At 37.0% G+C, this 14,685-nt stretch overlaps 1 protein-coding gene across 1 annotated transcript in view; it reads left to right on the forward strand.

Annotated features, from left to right (window-relative positions):
- The window catches only part of GFPT1 (glutamine--fructose-6-phosphate transaminase 1), a 62,189-nt gene that overhangs the window by 13,369 nt on the left and 34,135 nt on the right, over nt 1-14,685 (forward strand). The window contains exons 3-6 of the mRNA XM_004435591.3: nt 186-293; nt 6,145-6,270; nt 12,054-12,112; nt 13,284-13,418. Coding sequence (XP_004435648.1) covers nt 186-293; nt 6,145-6,270; nt 12,054-12,112; nt 13,284-13,418 — 428 coding nt within the window. The remainder of the gene's footprint in view (nt 1-185; nt 294-6,144; nt 6,271-12,053; nt 12,113-13,283; nt 13,419-14,685) is intronic.

Raw genomic sequence — 14,685 nt, forward strand, 5'->3', positions numbered from 1 at the left:
TTATTTTCATTTTCTCTCTAGGAACTGTCATGGTTCTTGACACATGGTAGGCTTTCAGTAAATGTTGAATTGATAAATGAATTAATTAGATGAAAGTATTTTTTAATTAAAAATTTTGCCTCACAATGATAATTTAAGTAATAGCCAGTTTCTAAATCTTGCTTTTCTACCTCTTAATGATTTAGGTGTGGGATTTGATGGAGGCAATGACAAAGATTGGGAAGCCAATGCCTGCAAAATCCAGCTCATAAAGAAGAAAGGGAAAGTGAAAGCACTGGATGAAGAAGTTCACAGTAATGTACTTAGTTTGGTTTGTGTCCCCCTCCCCTTCTCTTCCCTTTCCCTTTGCCACTAAATCACCTTCTCTCTCATATTTTGGGGCCCATTTTAAGATAGTGCTACTTAAAGTTGAAGAGAAAGAAGAAAAGTAGTTTTGTACTGTCTGTACTGGTTTAAAATGTACTTGAGCTTCAAAAGTGATCATATTAACTAGGGAAGGAAATTATTTAGGTGCATTGTGTTCAGAGCAAGCTCAGTATCCTCAAATGAAGTAGCCACAATTCCTGAGGAAGGGCCGTTCCTAGGAGAAAGGCATTTTTAGTGGTGCCCTTATTCATGTATCTTCACTTGGTTGTTGTCTTCACTTTGGATTAAATGCCTAGTTTAGATGTATAGTAAGTCTGGATGTTGCACCCTTTAGTAGGTCTGATATAATCAGGTAAGTATCATGTTTTTCCTCACGATTTTCTTATTTCCTTGGCATAAAGTAGTTGCCCAGAGATACATGCTCCATTAAGGAGGATATACTTCTCAGTATTTAGCTCATAACGTTAGGCTTATACATTTTATTTTTTCATAAGAAACTTGAAAACAAAACAAAAACTTTGAAGTAGATTGATTGAAAAAACATTTTAAAAACTCCCCACAAAAACCAGGAAACAAGAGTTTTTTTATGTACTTGCTCAAACGGATACCATCATAATCATTGTCAAAGGAGTGCAAGTAGAAGAGGAAAATGATAGATTTAGTCATTTTTTTTCATATAAACCAAATATTTAGCTTTGTAATAGTTGTTTAAAAAATTAAATCAATACTTATTTTGTGTATCTTGTGGGTAAGATTAGCTAGGGATAAAGCAGGCACCCAAATAATTATACTTCAAAAACTATAGTAGAAGTATTCTGTCTACTTCATATACTACGTCCTGTATATGAGGCTGAGTATAGGAGATTCTATAGGAGAGAATAAATAAATTGCTGTAATTCAGGGGAGAGAGAGTTCCCACAAGTTGGGGAGACTTGGCATACATAGGGAATGGCTACTGATTATATTTGGGCAGTGAAGGTGAGAAGGAAGAATCTTCAGAGTGGAATTGCTAGGGTAAAGATAAGAAGAGGGAAGGCAAGTTTGTTGATGGAGTGGTAGGTAGTCCTTTTTATCTACATTATTGGTAGACAGGTGTGGGAGGCTAGAAAGGTAGATTATGACTAGAATCACCATGTTTGAATGTCAGCATATTGAAACATACCTCCTCCTTTCCTGCCGGAAAGTCAGGAAGTAGTGGAGAAATGAGAATTTATAGACATTGCTGGTGAATTTGTAACTGATAAATCACTGTGAAGAACAATCTAACAATATCTAAAGGGGAGATGCCTGTATGCCTATGACCAAGCACTTTCACTCTTGGGCATATATTTGAAAAAACACCGTGGACGAGGAGACATAACAACAAGATTGATTGCAGCAAAATTTAGAAACAACTTAAATGTCTACCAGTAAGGGAATAGGAAAAGTAGTTGTAATGCTAGTGAATGACCATGTGTAGCTTGTGAAGGGAGTGCACTGGATCTGGTTCTGCATGTGGGGACATAGATAAATCCCGGGAACCTAATGTTGAGTGAAAAAAGCAACCTGCAGAAGGATATGTAAAGTATAGGACCATTTAAAAAACGCAGAAGAATACTATCATTTATGGACACACATTCGCATAATAGAAGTTTAATGGTACAGGTGGGAAAGCTGTACATCAACTTGAGAATCCTCTGGGAGGAATGGGATAGGGCAGGGTATAAAGGAGGTATCAACTGCATTTTTTACATTTTAGATTTTAAAAAAGATCTAAAGCACAAATGGTTAGATGTTAGCATTTGTTAACTCTGGGTATGGATATTTGGATGTTTGTAATGTTTATTTTATTATTCCCAGCAAGTTTCAATATGTTTGACCTGTTAAGACAAAAGGGAAGGAAGACATCTCAGAAAATAAAAGGCCATTAGATTGGTAGAATAAGAGGTTATTGGCAGCTCTAACATTTATTGATTGCTTTCTGGGTTCCAGGCACTCTTGTAAGTGCTTTGCATGTGTTAACTCATTTATTCCTCACTATAACCCATGAAGTAGGGAAAATTATCATTTTCATTTTGCAGATGAATGAGGAAATTCAAATATAGAGGAGTAGGTACTGTCGTTAGATGGTGTCGGCAGTAAAGGCAGTGAAGTTTGGGGCAGAGGCAGGGCTACTGTTCTAGAGAGTGACAAAAATTAAAGATTTTCTTGCGGTTTATATCTTAAAAAAGATGTAAAACACAAATGGCTGTACGTTAACTTTTGTTATCTCTGGGCATAGGTATTTGAGTATTATTGCCAGGAAATTTAAATGTTTGAACTAATGGAAAAAAAGAGAGAGAGAAGGAGAAAAGGTATGCAGAGGGTAAGAAGCCTTGGGTAGGAAGGTGGTGGGAAGATAGAAGATCAAATAAGGAAGTTATTGAGGTATTATAGCTCTGAAATGTCAAGGCACAAGTAGGGAGTTAGCCTTTATAGGAGTCAAAGGTAAAAGAAAAGCTAGGTAAAACAGAGTTATGAGGTGAGGGGAAAGAGCTGAGTGAAGTGGAAATTGAGGGACTATAGGTAGGACTGAGGCATAAGGAGAGTAGAAAAGACGTCATGAGTGCTTGGGGAATTCAGTGAGCTGTCAGCTTAATGAATAAGGAGCATGGATCCATGTTCCTTAAAAGGCAGCAGTGAAATAGGTTTGGTAATTACCACAGATTTGAGATGGACTCAATTTATAGAATTTTGTGACTTTCTTCAGTGTTGCTTGTCAGCTTAGGTGGCTGGAGGAGAAGAGAAAACTGAGTGTGGGGGTTATCTAGACTTAAGGTTCAACAAAGGGCTTTAGAACAGAGGTAACAGATTGAATAAGGAAGAGTCAAGGATTGGAAGTCATGATTTTCTTTCTTTCTCTCTTTCTCCTCTTTCTCCTCTTTCTTTTTTTCTTTTCTTTCTTTCTTTCTTTCTTGAGGAAGATCAGCCCTGAGCTAACATCCATGCTAATCCTCCTCTTTTTGCTGAGGAAGACTGGCTCTGAGCCAACATCTATTGCCAATCCTCCTCCTTTTTTTTCCTCCAAAGCCCCAGTAGATAGTTGTATGTCATAGCTGCACATCCTTCTAGTTGCTGTATGTGGGACGTGGCCTCAGCATGGCCGGAGAAGCAGTGTGTCGGTGCACGCCTGGGATCCGACCCTGAGCCGCCAGTAGCGGAGTGCGCGCACTTAACCGCTAAGCCACGGGGCCGGCCCGTCATGATTTAATTTATAAAATGTATGAAATATTTGTTGTGAGGAATGTCCTTATTGTCATAACAATGATTTTTTTTCTTCTTAGACGTTAGATAATATTCCTTTTGCAGCAGTGAAATGGGTGTGGTAATTACCATGAATTTGAAATGATTCAATTTACAGATTACTTTCTCCAATATTGCTTGCCAGCATGTGGGGAGAGATACTGCTTTAATTATAGTTAGCCTAAAAAACTAGTCAGATATTTTCATTGCTTGCATTAGCCTGTTAAATAGTGATTAACACTAATCTTTTACTTTTCTGGAGGTCATTTATCAGGTAATGTTAATTATTTAGAACACAGGTAAGCTAGGGAAGAATACATTGATGATTTTATCCATTCATTGATTGAGCCATCCAATAAAAATTTGAGTATCTGCCCTATAGAGATCTTAGTGCTTAGGATTCAAAGATAATAAGGCAATCTATTGCTTTTGTAGAACTCAAATTCTGATGGAAGCCAGGTTGACAACATCACAAATGTAATAGTACAGCAGAGTATCCATTGTGGTTTTAATCTTAGGCTCTGGAGTCACAGATTTGGGTTTAAATCCTAGCTCTACTTCCTGTTAGCTATTAGACCTACAAGTTCTGTGACCTCTTTGAGCCTCAATTTCTTTATCTGTAAAATGGGAGACGTTAGTACCCACCTCACAGAGTACTGTGAGGATTCAATAACAAAATGAGTACTTATTGAGTACCTATTATATACCAGCCATTATTCTAGGCCCTGAGGACAAAACAGAGAACAAGATAGGCAAACCCTCTGCCCTGATGGAACTTAGTGTTTAGTGAGATGGCCAGATAACAAACAAATATATAATGTTAGATAGTGATTAGCGAAGGAAAAGTATGGGAGAGGTGACATTTGAGCAGAGACCATGTGATTGTCTGAAAAAGGGAATTCTAGGCAGAGGGAACACCAAGTACAAAGACCGCACGTGGGCTTGGCCTGCTTTCAGCTGAAAGTCACTGGGGCCAGAGCACAGGAAGTGAGGGGGAGAGTGGCAGGAGATGAAGCTAGAGAGGTGGCTGAGGGCTAGGTCATGTAGGGTCTTAAGGATGATGGATTTTACTATGCATGTCCTGGGAAACCATTGAAAAATCTTGTTTAGGGGAGTGACATGATAAAACTTCTGTTTTGAAAGGATCCCTTTGGTTGGTGTGCAAAGACTAGATTGTACAGAGGGAAGATTGGACACAGGGGGAGCAGTTAGGATTCTGTTGAAGTAGTCCAGGTGAGAGATGATGGTCACGTGGGTCACAGTGGTGGGGATAGTGTGGTGAGAAGTCTTTACAACCTAGCATGAAGTGAGTTCTCAGTAAATGTTAGCTGTTAAAAGGTGGGTTGAGAGCTTTGAGGAGTAATTGGAGTGGGGTGGGAGATGCAGATGGAAAGGTAGGTGGGGGCCAGATGGTGAAGGACCTTGTATGCCATAAAAAGGTGTGGGAGCTTTATCTTGAGAAAATGGTTGTCTTGTTGTATGTTAGAATTTCAGGGTCTTCTTGCGGATCCCTGTGAGTGGGTTTAGGATGATTCATATGTGCAGGTAGGGATACAAGCCACTTTTTTAAGCAATGTAAGTCTATTCAAGGATTTTAACCTTGTTTCCTAATCAGATTTGTGTTTTAGAATGACCTCTGATTAGCCAGTATAAAACCCACAAAGACCGTGTGCTCATGTGCATGGACTTTCCTATTCAGATTTCCGAGCGGTTTGTTCTTAATTTAGACCTAATTCTGACAAGCTTTGTTAGCTGGTTTCTTAGCCAAAGGAATTTTATATTTAGGAAATTAGAAGGGGGGGCATTACTAGTATGTAACTAGAACTGTCCATTTTTTTCCTGAAAGAAGCAAGAAGAGATAGCTCATAGGGAAAAGGAATTAGAAAGCTGCTTTTCAAGATAAGGGACCATCAGCCTATAACCCCACACTTGCATAGTGTTGCTCTGAAAGACCTAGTCTTTGATTTTGGAAGCTCTCCATAATTGCAGTTTATATTGTGAGATATGTTTACATTTACTGGGGACCAAAGAAATTGCAATCATAAGATTGTGTGACATTGAGAAAATGAATTTATTTTTACATGTCTAATTAAAATGATACTGATGTTTTTCAAGGCAAGGATTAAATATAGATTTTTAAAAATCACATTAACTCTTTTTGTCCTTAACTTTTGAGTTTGAAAATTTTCAAGCCTCCAGAAAAGTTGAAAGAATAGTATATTAATCACCTATAATATGTCATCTAGCTTTATCAAATGTTAACATTTTTTACATTTGCTTTATCTCTTTGTATACATTTTTTTAGTTGTTTGTTATTGGAACCATTTGCCCTAAATATTTCAGCTGCGTTAACTTCTCTAAGTCTTTTAATTACTATTTTGAATATGCCTGATCTTCAGTTTTGATAATTGTGTATTCCAGGTGAGCAACACTGTAATAATTATATTTAAATATAGCTTATAGCATTACCTTTACAACATGATTTAATATTGGAATTTTTCATTATATCTTCTTCAGAACAACAGGACATAGATTTGGATATAGAATTTGACGTACACCTTGGAATAGCTCATACTCGTTGGGCAACACATGGCGAACCCAGTCCTGTCAATAGCCATCCCCAGCGCTCTGATAAAAATAATGGTATGGACAGATTTTCCGTGCTTTGGAATGATTGTAGAGGGCCAATAATGGGAGAAGAATGAAGGCTCTTATGTTTTCATTATTTTAACCTGTAAAATTTCATATATATTCAGAAGTAGAGAGAATACAGAACCTGATATATCCATCACCCAGCTTTAATGTTTATCAGTACACGATCAGTTGTGTTTATCTCTACTCCCCCATGAAGATTATTTTGGAAGCCAATAGATATCGTATAGATAGATATATCACAGACATATGATATCTAGTTAGATATCAAAGCGTTTAATTTGTGGCTATATAAGTGTGTATCTCTAAAAGATAAGGACTTAGTAGATTGATGTGTCTCTTAAGAGACCTCTCCCTTTCTCTCCTTTTACTTTGCAGTTTACTCTTGTTTGTCCTACGGAGTTTCCTACAGTCTAGATCTGGCTAATTGCTTGCATCCCGGGTGTCATTTAACATGTTTCTCTGTCCCTTCTGTTTATTATAAATTGGTATGATGTTTGTTAACATCTAGAGGTGTATAACATTTGGATAGTTTTCTTTTTGTACTTTTAGCGGCCATTGATGATCATTGCCAAGATTAATTATTTCTTTAGGGGTTGTAGAATGGTGATAGTCTAATACTACCATTCCTTCTTCATTTATTATCTCAAATACTTTTATAAAGAGAAACTTCCCCACATCAACTGCTTGGTTACCTCGAGGTACAGATTATTTAGGAAAGGCAGGATAAATGTTTGATTTTCACCCCCCCTTTATTTACCATTTTTCTAAAATGAAGTGGTTCTAATGTTCTAAGAACAACGAGTTCCTTTTTTTAATTTTTATTATAAAGTCATGGATTTAAAATATCTTATTTGTTTAAAAACACTGAAGTAATTTTCTATATTGATGCACAAATTTTCCTGTCTTTGGTCATTGGGAGCTTTTTTATGTTAGCTTCTGAGTGCTTTTGATGTGACCTCAGTAGGCTCAATAGTCTTTGTTAATTTTCTGGTAGACCAAGATGTTCCAGGTTCATCTAATCCTGCCCCAGACCTGGAATCAAAATCAGCTGTTTCTCTAAGGAGCCCTAGTTCCTTTTGGTAGAAATGATATTTAAAGATTATAAACCAGGTCCTAGAAATGCTCATTGCACCTAGGCATTTTCAGTGGGCAGAGTTAGGAAATATGTGTACCTCTGTGTGTATGCGTGCACACACGTATACATTTCCCAACATATGGTCTATCCTAGTGAATGTTCCATGTGCGCTTGAGAAGAATGTGTAGTCAGCTGTTTTTGGATGGAGTGCTCTGTATATGTCTACTAGGTCCATCTCGTCCTGTTTTTCATTTAAGTCTACTATTTCTTTATTAACTTTTTGTCTGGATGATCTATCCATTGCTGTAAGTGGGGTGTTAAGATCCCCTACTATTATTGTGTTGTTGTTGATTTCTCCTTTTAGGTTTGTTAATAGTTGCTTTATGTACATTGGTGCTCCTATGTTGGGTGCATATATATTTATAAGTGATATGTCTTCTTGATGTAGTGTCCCTTTTATCATTATATATTTCCCTTCTTTGTCTCTCTTAACCTGTTTTATCTTGAAGTCTACTTTGTCTGATATGAGTATGGCAACACCTGCTTTCTTTTGTTTGCCATTAGCTTGGAGTATTGTCTTCCATCCTTTCACTCTGAGCCTATGCTTGTCTTTAGTGCTAAGATGTGTTTCCTGAAGGCAGCATATTGTTGGGTCTTGCTTTTTAATCCATCCTGCCACTCTGTATCTTTTGATTGGAGAGTTCAATCCATTTACATTTAGGGTAATTATTGATATATGAGGGCTTAATGTTGCTGTTTTGTCACTTATTTTCTGGTTCTTTTGCATTTCCTTTGTTTCTTGTCCCATTTGTTTTGGACTGCCAATTCAGTTTGGTTGTTCTGTCTTATGACTCTTCTAGTTTTCTCTTTGTTTATCATATGTGGTTTTGCTTTGATTATTTGTTTAGTGGTTACCTTGAGGTTTGGGCAAAAAATCTTGTGTATGAGATAGTCCATTATCTGATAGCCTCCTATTTCCTTATACTAAGTCAATTCAGTCACTTTCCTCTTCCTCTTCTAAGTTGTTCTTGTTATACCTTATTCTATCTTGTGTTGTGGCTGTGTGTTTACAGTGATGAGGTTAAATTTATTTTTGGTGTATTTCTTCCTTTGATCTTTGAGTTTAGTATTTAAGTGGTTGCTAACCTATTCCGGTAAAGATCTACTATTTCTCTGATTTTGTCTACCTACTTTTCTCCTTCCTCCAAGCTTTGTGTTCCCTTTCTCTTCTTTTTTTCAGGCCTGAGGGCCTTCTTGAGTATTTCTTGTAGTGGGGGTCTCGTGGCCATGAACTCCCTTAGCTTTTGTTTATCTGGGAGAGTTACTATTTCTCCATCATATTTGAAGGATATTTTTGCTGGATAGAGTATTCTTGGCTGAAAGTTTTTGTCTTTCAGTATTTTGAATATATCATTCCAGTCTCTTCTAGCCTGAAAAGTTTCTGTTGAGAAATCCGCTGAGAGCCTGATGGGAGTTCCTTTGTACGTTATTTTTGTTTTTGTCTAGCTGCCCTTAATATTGTTTCTTTGTCGTTGACCCTGGCTAGCCTTACCACTAGGTGTCGTGGTGAAGGCCTTTGTCTGTTAATATATATAGGTGTCCTGTTGGCTTCACTTACTGGTATTTCCTGCTCCTTCCCCAGATTTGGGAAATTCTCAGCTATTATTTCCTTGAATAGGCTCTCTGTTCCTCTTTCCCTCTCCTCTCCCTCAGGAATACCTATAATTCTTATGTTACATTTTCTATTAGAGTCAGATATTTCTCGGAGTCTTTCTTCATTTCTTTTTAGTCTTAGTTCTCTCTCCTCTTCCATCTGGAGTATATCTGTATTCCTATCCTCTAAAGTGCTAATTCTTTCCTCCATATTGTCAGCTCTGTTCTTTAAAGATTCCAGATTCTCCTTTATCTCCTCCATTGTGTTCTTCATCTCCATCAGCACTGATTGGTTTTTCTTTATGATTTCAATCTCTTTTGTGAAGAAACTCCTAATCTCATTGAATTGTTTGTCTGTGTTGTCTGGTATTTCATTGAGTGTTTTTATGATAGCTATTTTGAAATCTCTGTCATTTATTTTATGGATTTCTGTGTCTTCGGGGTTGATTTCTGGGTGCTTGTCATTTTGTTTCTGGTCTGGTGATTTCACATATTTTTGCATTGTGGTTCCTGTGTTGGTTTTGTTTTTCCTCATCCTGGAAGTCTCTGGTTGCAATTTCCACCTGCCACCACTGTCTGGTGGTAAAGGGCTGTGTAGTCTAAGGCCCCTGTGCTCTGCCTTGGTTTTTCTGCTGCGATCCGCAGTTTTGTTTTTTTTTTTCCCCTGCTGCGATCCACGGGTCCAGTCGTTTGATCAGGTCTGCCTCGGATCGCTAGGTCTGGTCGGTTGAGCTGCAGAGTCTGGGTTGTGGGGAGCGGGGAGCTCTCTCTTTTGCCCCCTGGGTCCCTGACGTGGGAGGCTTCTGGTTTGTCCCTCTTTATCCGCTCTCTGGGGTGCTCAGATGTTGATGGTAGCCCTGTGGCTCCTCTGAGTCCTCTGTGCGGAAGTTTCCCACTGGCTGAGAGAGTCCGAAGAGCCGGGGTTTCCCCGCCGAGGGCCGCCCCTCCCCCCTCTCTGGGAGCCGCGCGGACCGGGATCGCTGATCTGATGGGGAGGGAGAGGAGTTCTCCTTACCTCTCCCCACTTCCTCCAGGGGCCCAGCACGTTCCGCTCTCAGATGTGCGGCAGTGTGGATCCCTCCGCTCTAGGTTTTCACTGTCTGGGATTCCGTTGTTGGTCTGTGACTGTTGCTTTTGTTGTATATCTTGTCGGGGGAAGAGTTCACGGGAAAGCTCACTCCGCCATGATGCTGACGTCACTCTTCGAATCCACACACGTGTACATTTAAAGATAAAACACAGCATAATTTCACACTAACACTTCCAATTCAAATCCAAGGCTGTAAGGTTTTTACTTAACCTCATTGATCTATGTATTTACTTTTAATCACACCTAAAAACTTAAATTCTTAACACCAGCAGCATACTTATTTAATTTATCACATGATATATATAAAACAGAATTGTAATACCAACACTACCATAACAAGGATGTTTACTATTTTTTGTTAATTTTTTTTTTTGTCCTTAAGGTATATCTCTCTAGGGATGTATAATCAAATTACTGTGTTTTAGAGTCTCTTGGAATAATCCTTTTCTGTGTGGTTGTGCTACCAGCTGGATACAGCATTATGTTAATGTTTTATTTTATCTTGAGTTTTAGGGATTGATTTTCTTTAAACATTAATTTTATTTAACTGTTTAAAATATTTGCATAGGTCTGAGGTCACACCTCTAAAAAAAGCGTATTACAATAAGTCCAGTTTGTATCTTATTTCCTCTTCCTTATTCTCTTTCTGCAGATAACTATTTAACAGATTTTTTTAGAGTCTTTTCCATTTTTAAAAACAAGCAAATACATATGTATGTATATATGTATGTGTGTATATATATATTCCTTTTGAGATCAGATTTTATAATTTAATTCAGAAGCTACCTTTTTAGATTTATTGTGCTTCACATTATTGTTGAATCAGATTAGAATGCTAACAACCACCCAAACTTTTAATACTCACAAGGCCTTTATAAAAGATTCCTGAAAAATTATATCTAGATTACATTTTGAGAATTTGGCTTTAATTTAAGACTTTATATCAGCTATCAGCTATTTATGATTCTCTGTGTTCTCACATTAAACATTTTTTTTTAGATTTATTTTTGTAGTATTATTTTGTGATATCTTTTCTTTCTTAAAAATCTAATGAAAATGTTTATTTTTTTATTTGGTTTGTAGTGCATTCAATTCAGGCTCATTTAATGTCAGACCAAAATGTCAGACCTTTAAATATATTAAAAACATTTTTGATAATTTAATATAAAATTGAATTTAGTGGTAATTTCTTTCCTGACTTACATGAAATTTAAATAATAAATCTACATTAATAGTCTTTACATACACTGTTGGTGGCTAAAATAGTATTGTCAACTCTTGATTATCCAGTCTTACATTTTTCAAAGTTATTTAATTAAAAAAGATGAAATTTATCCCACTATCATATGTATTTGATCTTGGAATGTTATTTTAACATTCATTTATCTGACATTTTAGTAATTGTCTGGACCTCAGATAAATAAATTTAACTATAGAACTGAATAACCGTCTGGTTTTTCTTATTAACTTCTTTAACTTTAGTTCTTAAACTCATTTAGTGTAAATCACATAATTGTTTTAGTTTGAAAGATTTTCTTTTTAAATTTAGGAATGTTTTATGCATAAGAATGAATGAACAAAGAAGTGAGAATAATAGTATTTAGTTCAGCCCTCTCATTTTGCAAATAAGGAAACAGGCCCCGTAAACTTGCTCTTTCACGTGGTGACATTGGGTTAGTAGTTTAGCCAGAATTGAAATTGACCCCAGTTTATCGTAGTTCCCCACTATATCCACCTCCGTAGCATTTTATGCTTCCATTAAGCCACATTGCCTATGCTGCTGATCTACCTGAGGATAATTTGGTAATGAAAAGTAGATAATACTTGATTACACCTGGAAATATAACATATGACAAATTTTTTGGCTTGAGAAAAATCTGCTAACAGTAATGGCCATTTAAAGTGTTTACTAGACCTATAATTTTTTGTCGTCAATACTTTTATCTCTTTTAGAATTTATTGTTATTCACAATGGAATCATCACCAACTACAAAGACTTGAAAAAGTTTTTGGTAAGTAAAAAGACACTAGTCTTGGGGCCGGCCCGGTAGCATAGTGGTTAAGTTTGCATGCTTTGCTTAAGCAGCCCGGGGTTTGTGGGTTCGGGTCTCAGGCACGGACCTACGCACCACTCATCAAGCCACGCTGTGGCGGTGTCCCATATACAAAAAATAGAGGAAGATGGGCACGGATGTTAGCTCAGGGCTAATCTTCCTCAACAAAAAGAGGAAGATTGGCAATGGATGTTAGCTCAGGGCCAATCTTCCTCACCAAAAAAAAAAAAAAAATTGAGAATACTTCTAACGAGAGCAGTGAGGTTGTTTGTTGGGGTGTGCAATAAATACTACCTGGGTATGATCAGGTAATTCCTAAGACGGTTACAAGGGTATGTGGTTTATTGGACTTTACTTTGTTGATAGTGGAACATTTTTGTTTCCTATATGAAAAGGAAATAATTATTTGGCTTTATTATAAGTGATCCAAAAGCTCAAATAAAATTTGGAATTTTGGGGGAATGTTTTTTAATTGTGAAAGTCCTTGTTTGTCATTTTTAAAAGATTCTAGAATCTATAAGAAGAATCAGGGCAGATTAAGTGAAGGTTGTATTCCCTAAATAGCTATATAGTAATGGTTGTGATGATTACCTTCATGAGTGCCTTCTCAGGGCTGTCCAGTTGAACTTTCTGCAGTGATGGAAACCTGCTCTATCTGTGCTGTCCAATATAATAGCCACTATCCACATGTGGCTGTTGAGCTAGTATGACCGAGGAACTAAATTTGAAATTTTATGTCACTTTAATCAATTTAAATTTAAATAGCCACATATAGCTAATGGCTATTGTATTGGACAGTGCAATATCATCATTAAAGAGAGAATTGTTATATTCATTATGGAATTAATATTTCTTTATATTTTAATTATTTAAAATTTATTCACATGTGGCATGTATAGATTTATATAATTATAAGTGCATGTTCAATTACACAGAATACCTCAGTATTTTGGGTTCACTATAATTAGATGGTGACCTTAGTTTTGAACAGTGGGTAATGGGCTGTAGTGGTGAAAAAAAGATTAGAAGTTGGTTAGTGAGATTTTCGAGGAAAAAATTCTGTAGAAAAGATTTGGATATTATAAATATGTCCTTAAATGTGTCAATTTTTTTTTCTTTCTAATTACAGGAAAGCAAAGGCTATGACTTTGAATCTGAAACAGACACAGAGACAATTGCCAAGCTTGTTAAGTACATGTATGACAATCGGGAAAGTCAAGATACCAGTTTTACTACCTTGGTGGAGAGAGTTATCCAACAATTGGTATTAAACCACACTTTTAAAGATAATTATTGCCAACATTAATCACCATAATCTCTTTAAATTAAGTTTGATAAGGCCTATGCTAATTTCTTAAGTACTTCTGGCTTTTATTTATAGTATATATAACTATTCAACTTGAATCATTTTCAGAGACTGTTGTTTGGCTAATTGACCCCTTCCTTCCCACGCACACTTAAAATTCTACTTCTTTCACTATAGTTTAGTGTCATGGGATTTAAAAATAATCCAAAATCAAACAGTTTGTCCAAAAACTATGCACACACACACACACAAACCTGTACTTATCACACACAAACCTGTACACAATACACAGAGTCGGGGATTCATCACTTTCTTGCTTCCTGCTCACTCAAGTGTTCTTCCCAGTCATACATAGCATAAGGGTAGCTTCAGTGAAATGCACACTCTTTATTCTAGGATAATGTCTGTATGTCTCTGGGCCAATATAGTCAACTCCTTATTTTTCATTATGGGGACTTTTCCTTGGCCTTGTACCTCTGTAGAAAAGTATTTCCCAGCTCAAGAGAAAAGTGGTATTCTTTTTGATCGCATCCCAATTGCCCTAATTAAAGACTAAAGATATCAAAGATCCACAAAAGTCCAAATGCATGGTGATTTCCATCCCCTTTCCCTACTCATAACTCGAGCTTTCTTGTTTAAAAGCCCTCTACTTCCCTGTGAAGGTCCAACCCTCACCTCCCACTTCCAAGCAAATCTTATGCCATCCGCAGCAAAAGGAGGAGTCAGGAAGATGGAGAAAATAGAGGCCTGTTCCTTCCTTATACTCAAGGCAGAGTAGTGTGCCTTCCCAGCCTTTTCCTGTTTCTACTTATTGTATAACCCAGTTTGTGTTCTATGGTGATTCCTTCCCTCTCCTACCTCCTGTTCCATCTTCATTCATTCTTGATTTCCTTAGGTCCTGTCCCTGAGGAGGTTGGGTTGAGGGGGTGGTATGGTGTGCCTGTTAATAATTGTGATTGTGTATGTATTCATATCTCCAATATCAAGGTCAAAAAGAATGGAAGTTAACAGTGTTGTAAAATTACTGGGCCAGTTTTGGATATTGAGCTTGGCATCTTTTCTAATTCTGTCCTTCCCTTACTAATGCATAGTATGGGAAATATGATGTGTCTATTGAGGAATGTTGGTAGCGTGTCCAAAGGTGACTTTTAAAATGGTCTGTTTTGGAGCTGTTATCTATTGAGCCTATTTTAAGAGTGGGCTTGGTTAAAAAGTAGGTCTTGGA

Source organism: Ceratotherium simum, chromosome 11, assembly GCF_057802395.1.
Source record: "Ceratotherium simum simum isolate JZ-2026a chromosome 11, ASM5780239v1, whole genome shotgun sequence".
Lineage (NCBI taxonomy): Eukaryota > Metazoa > Chordata > Mammalia > Perissodactyla > Rhinocerotidae > Ceratotherium > Ceratotherium simum.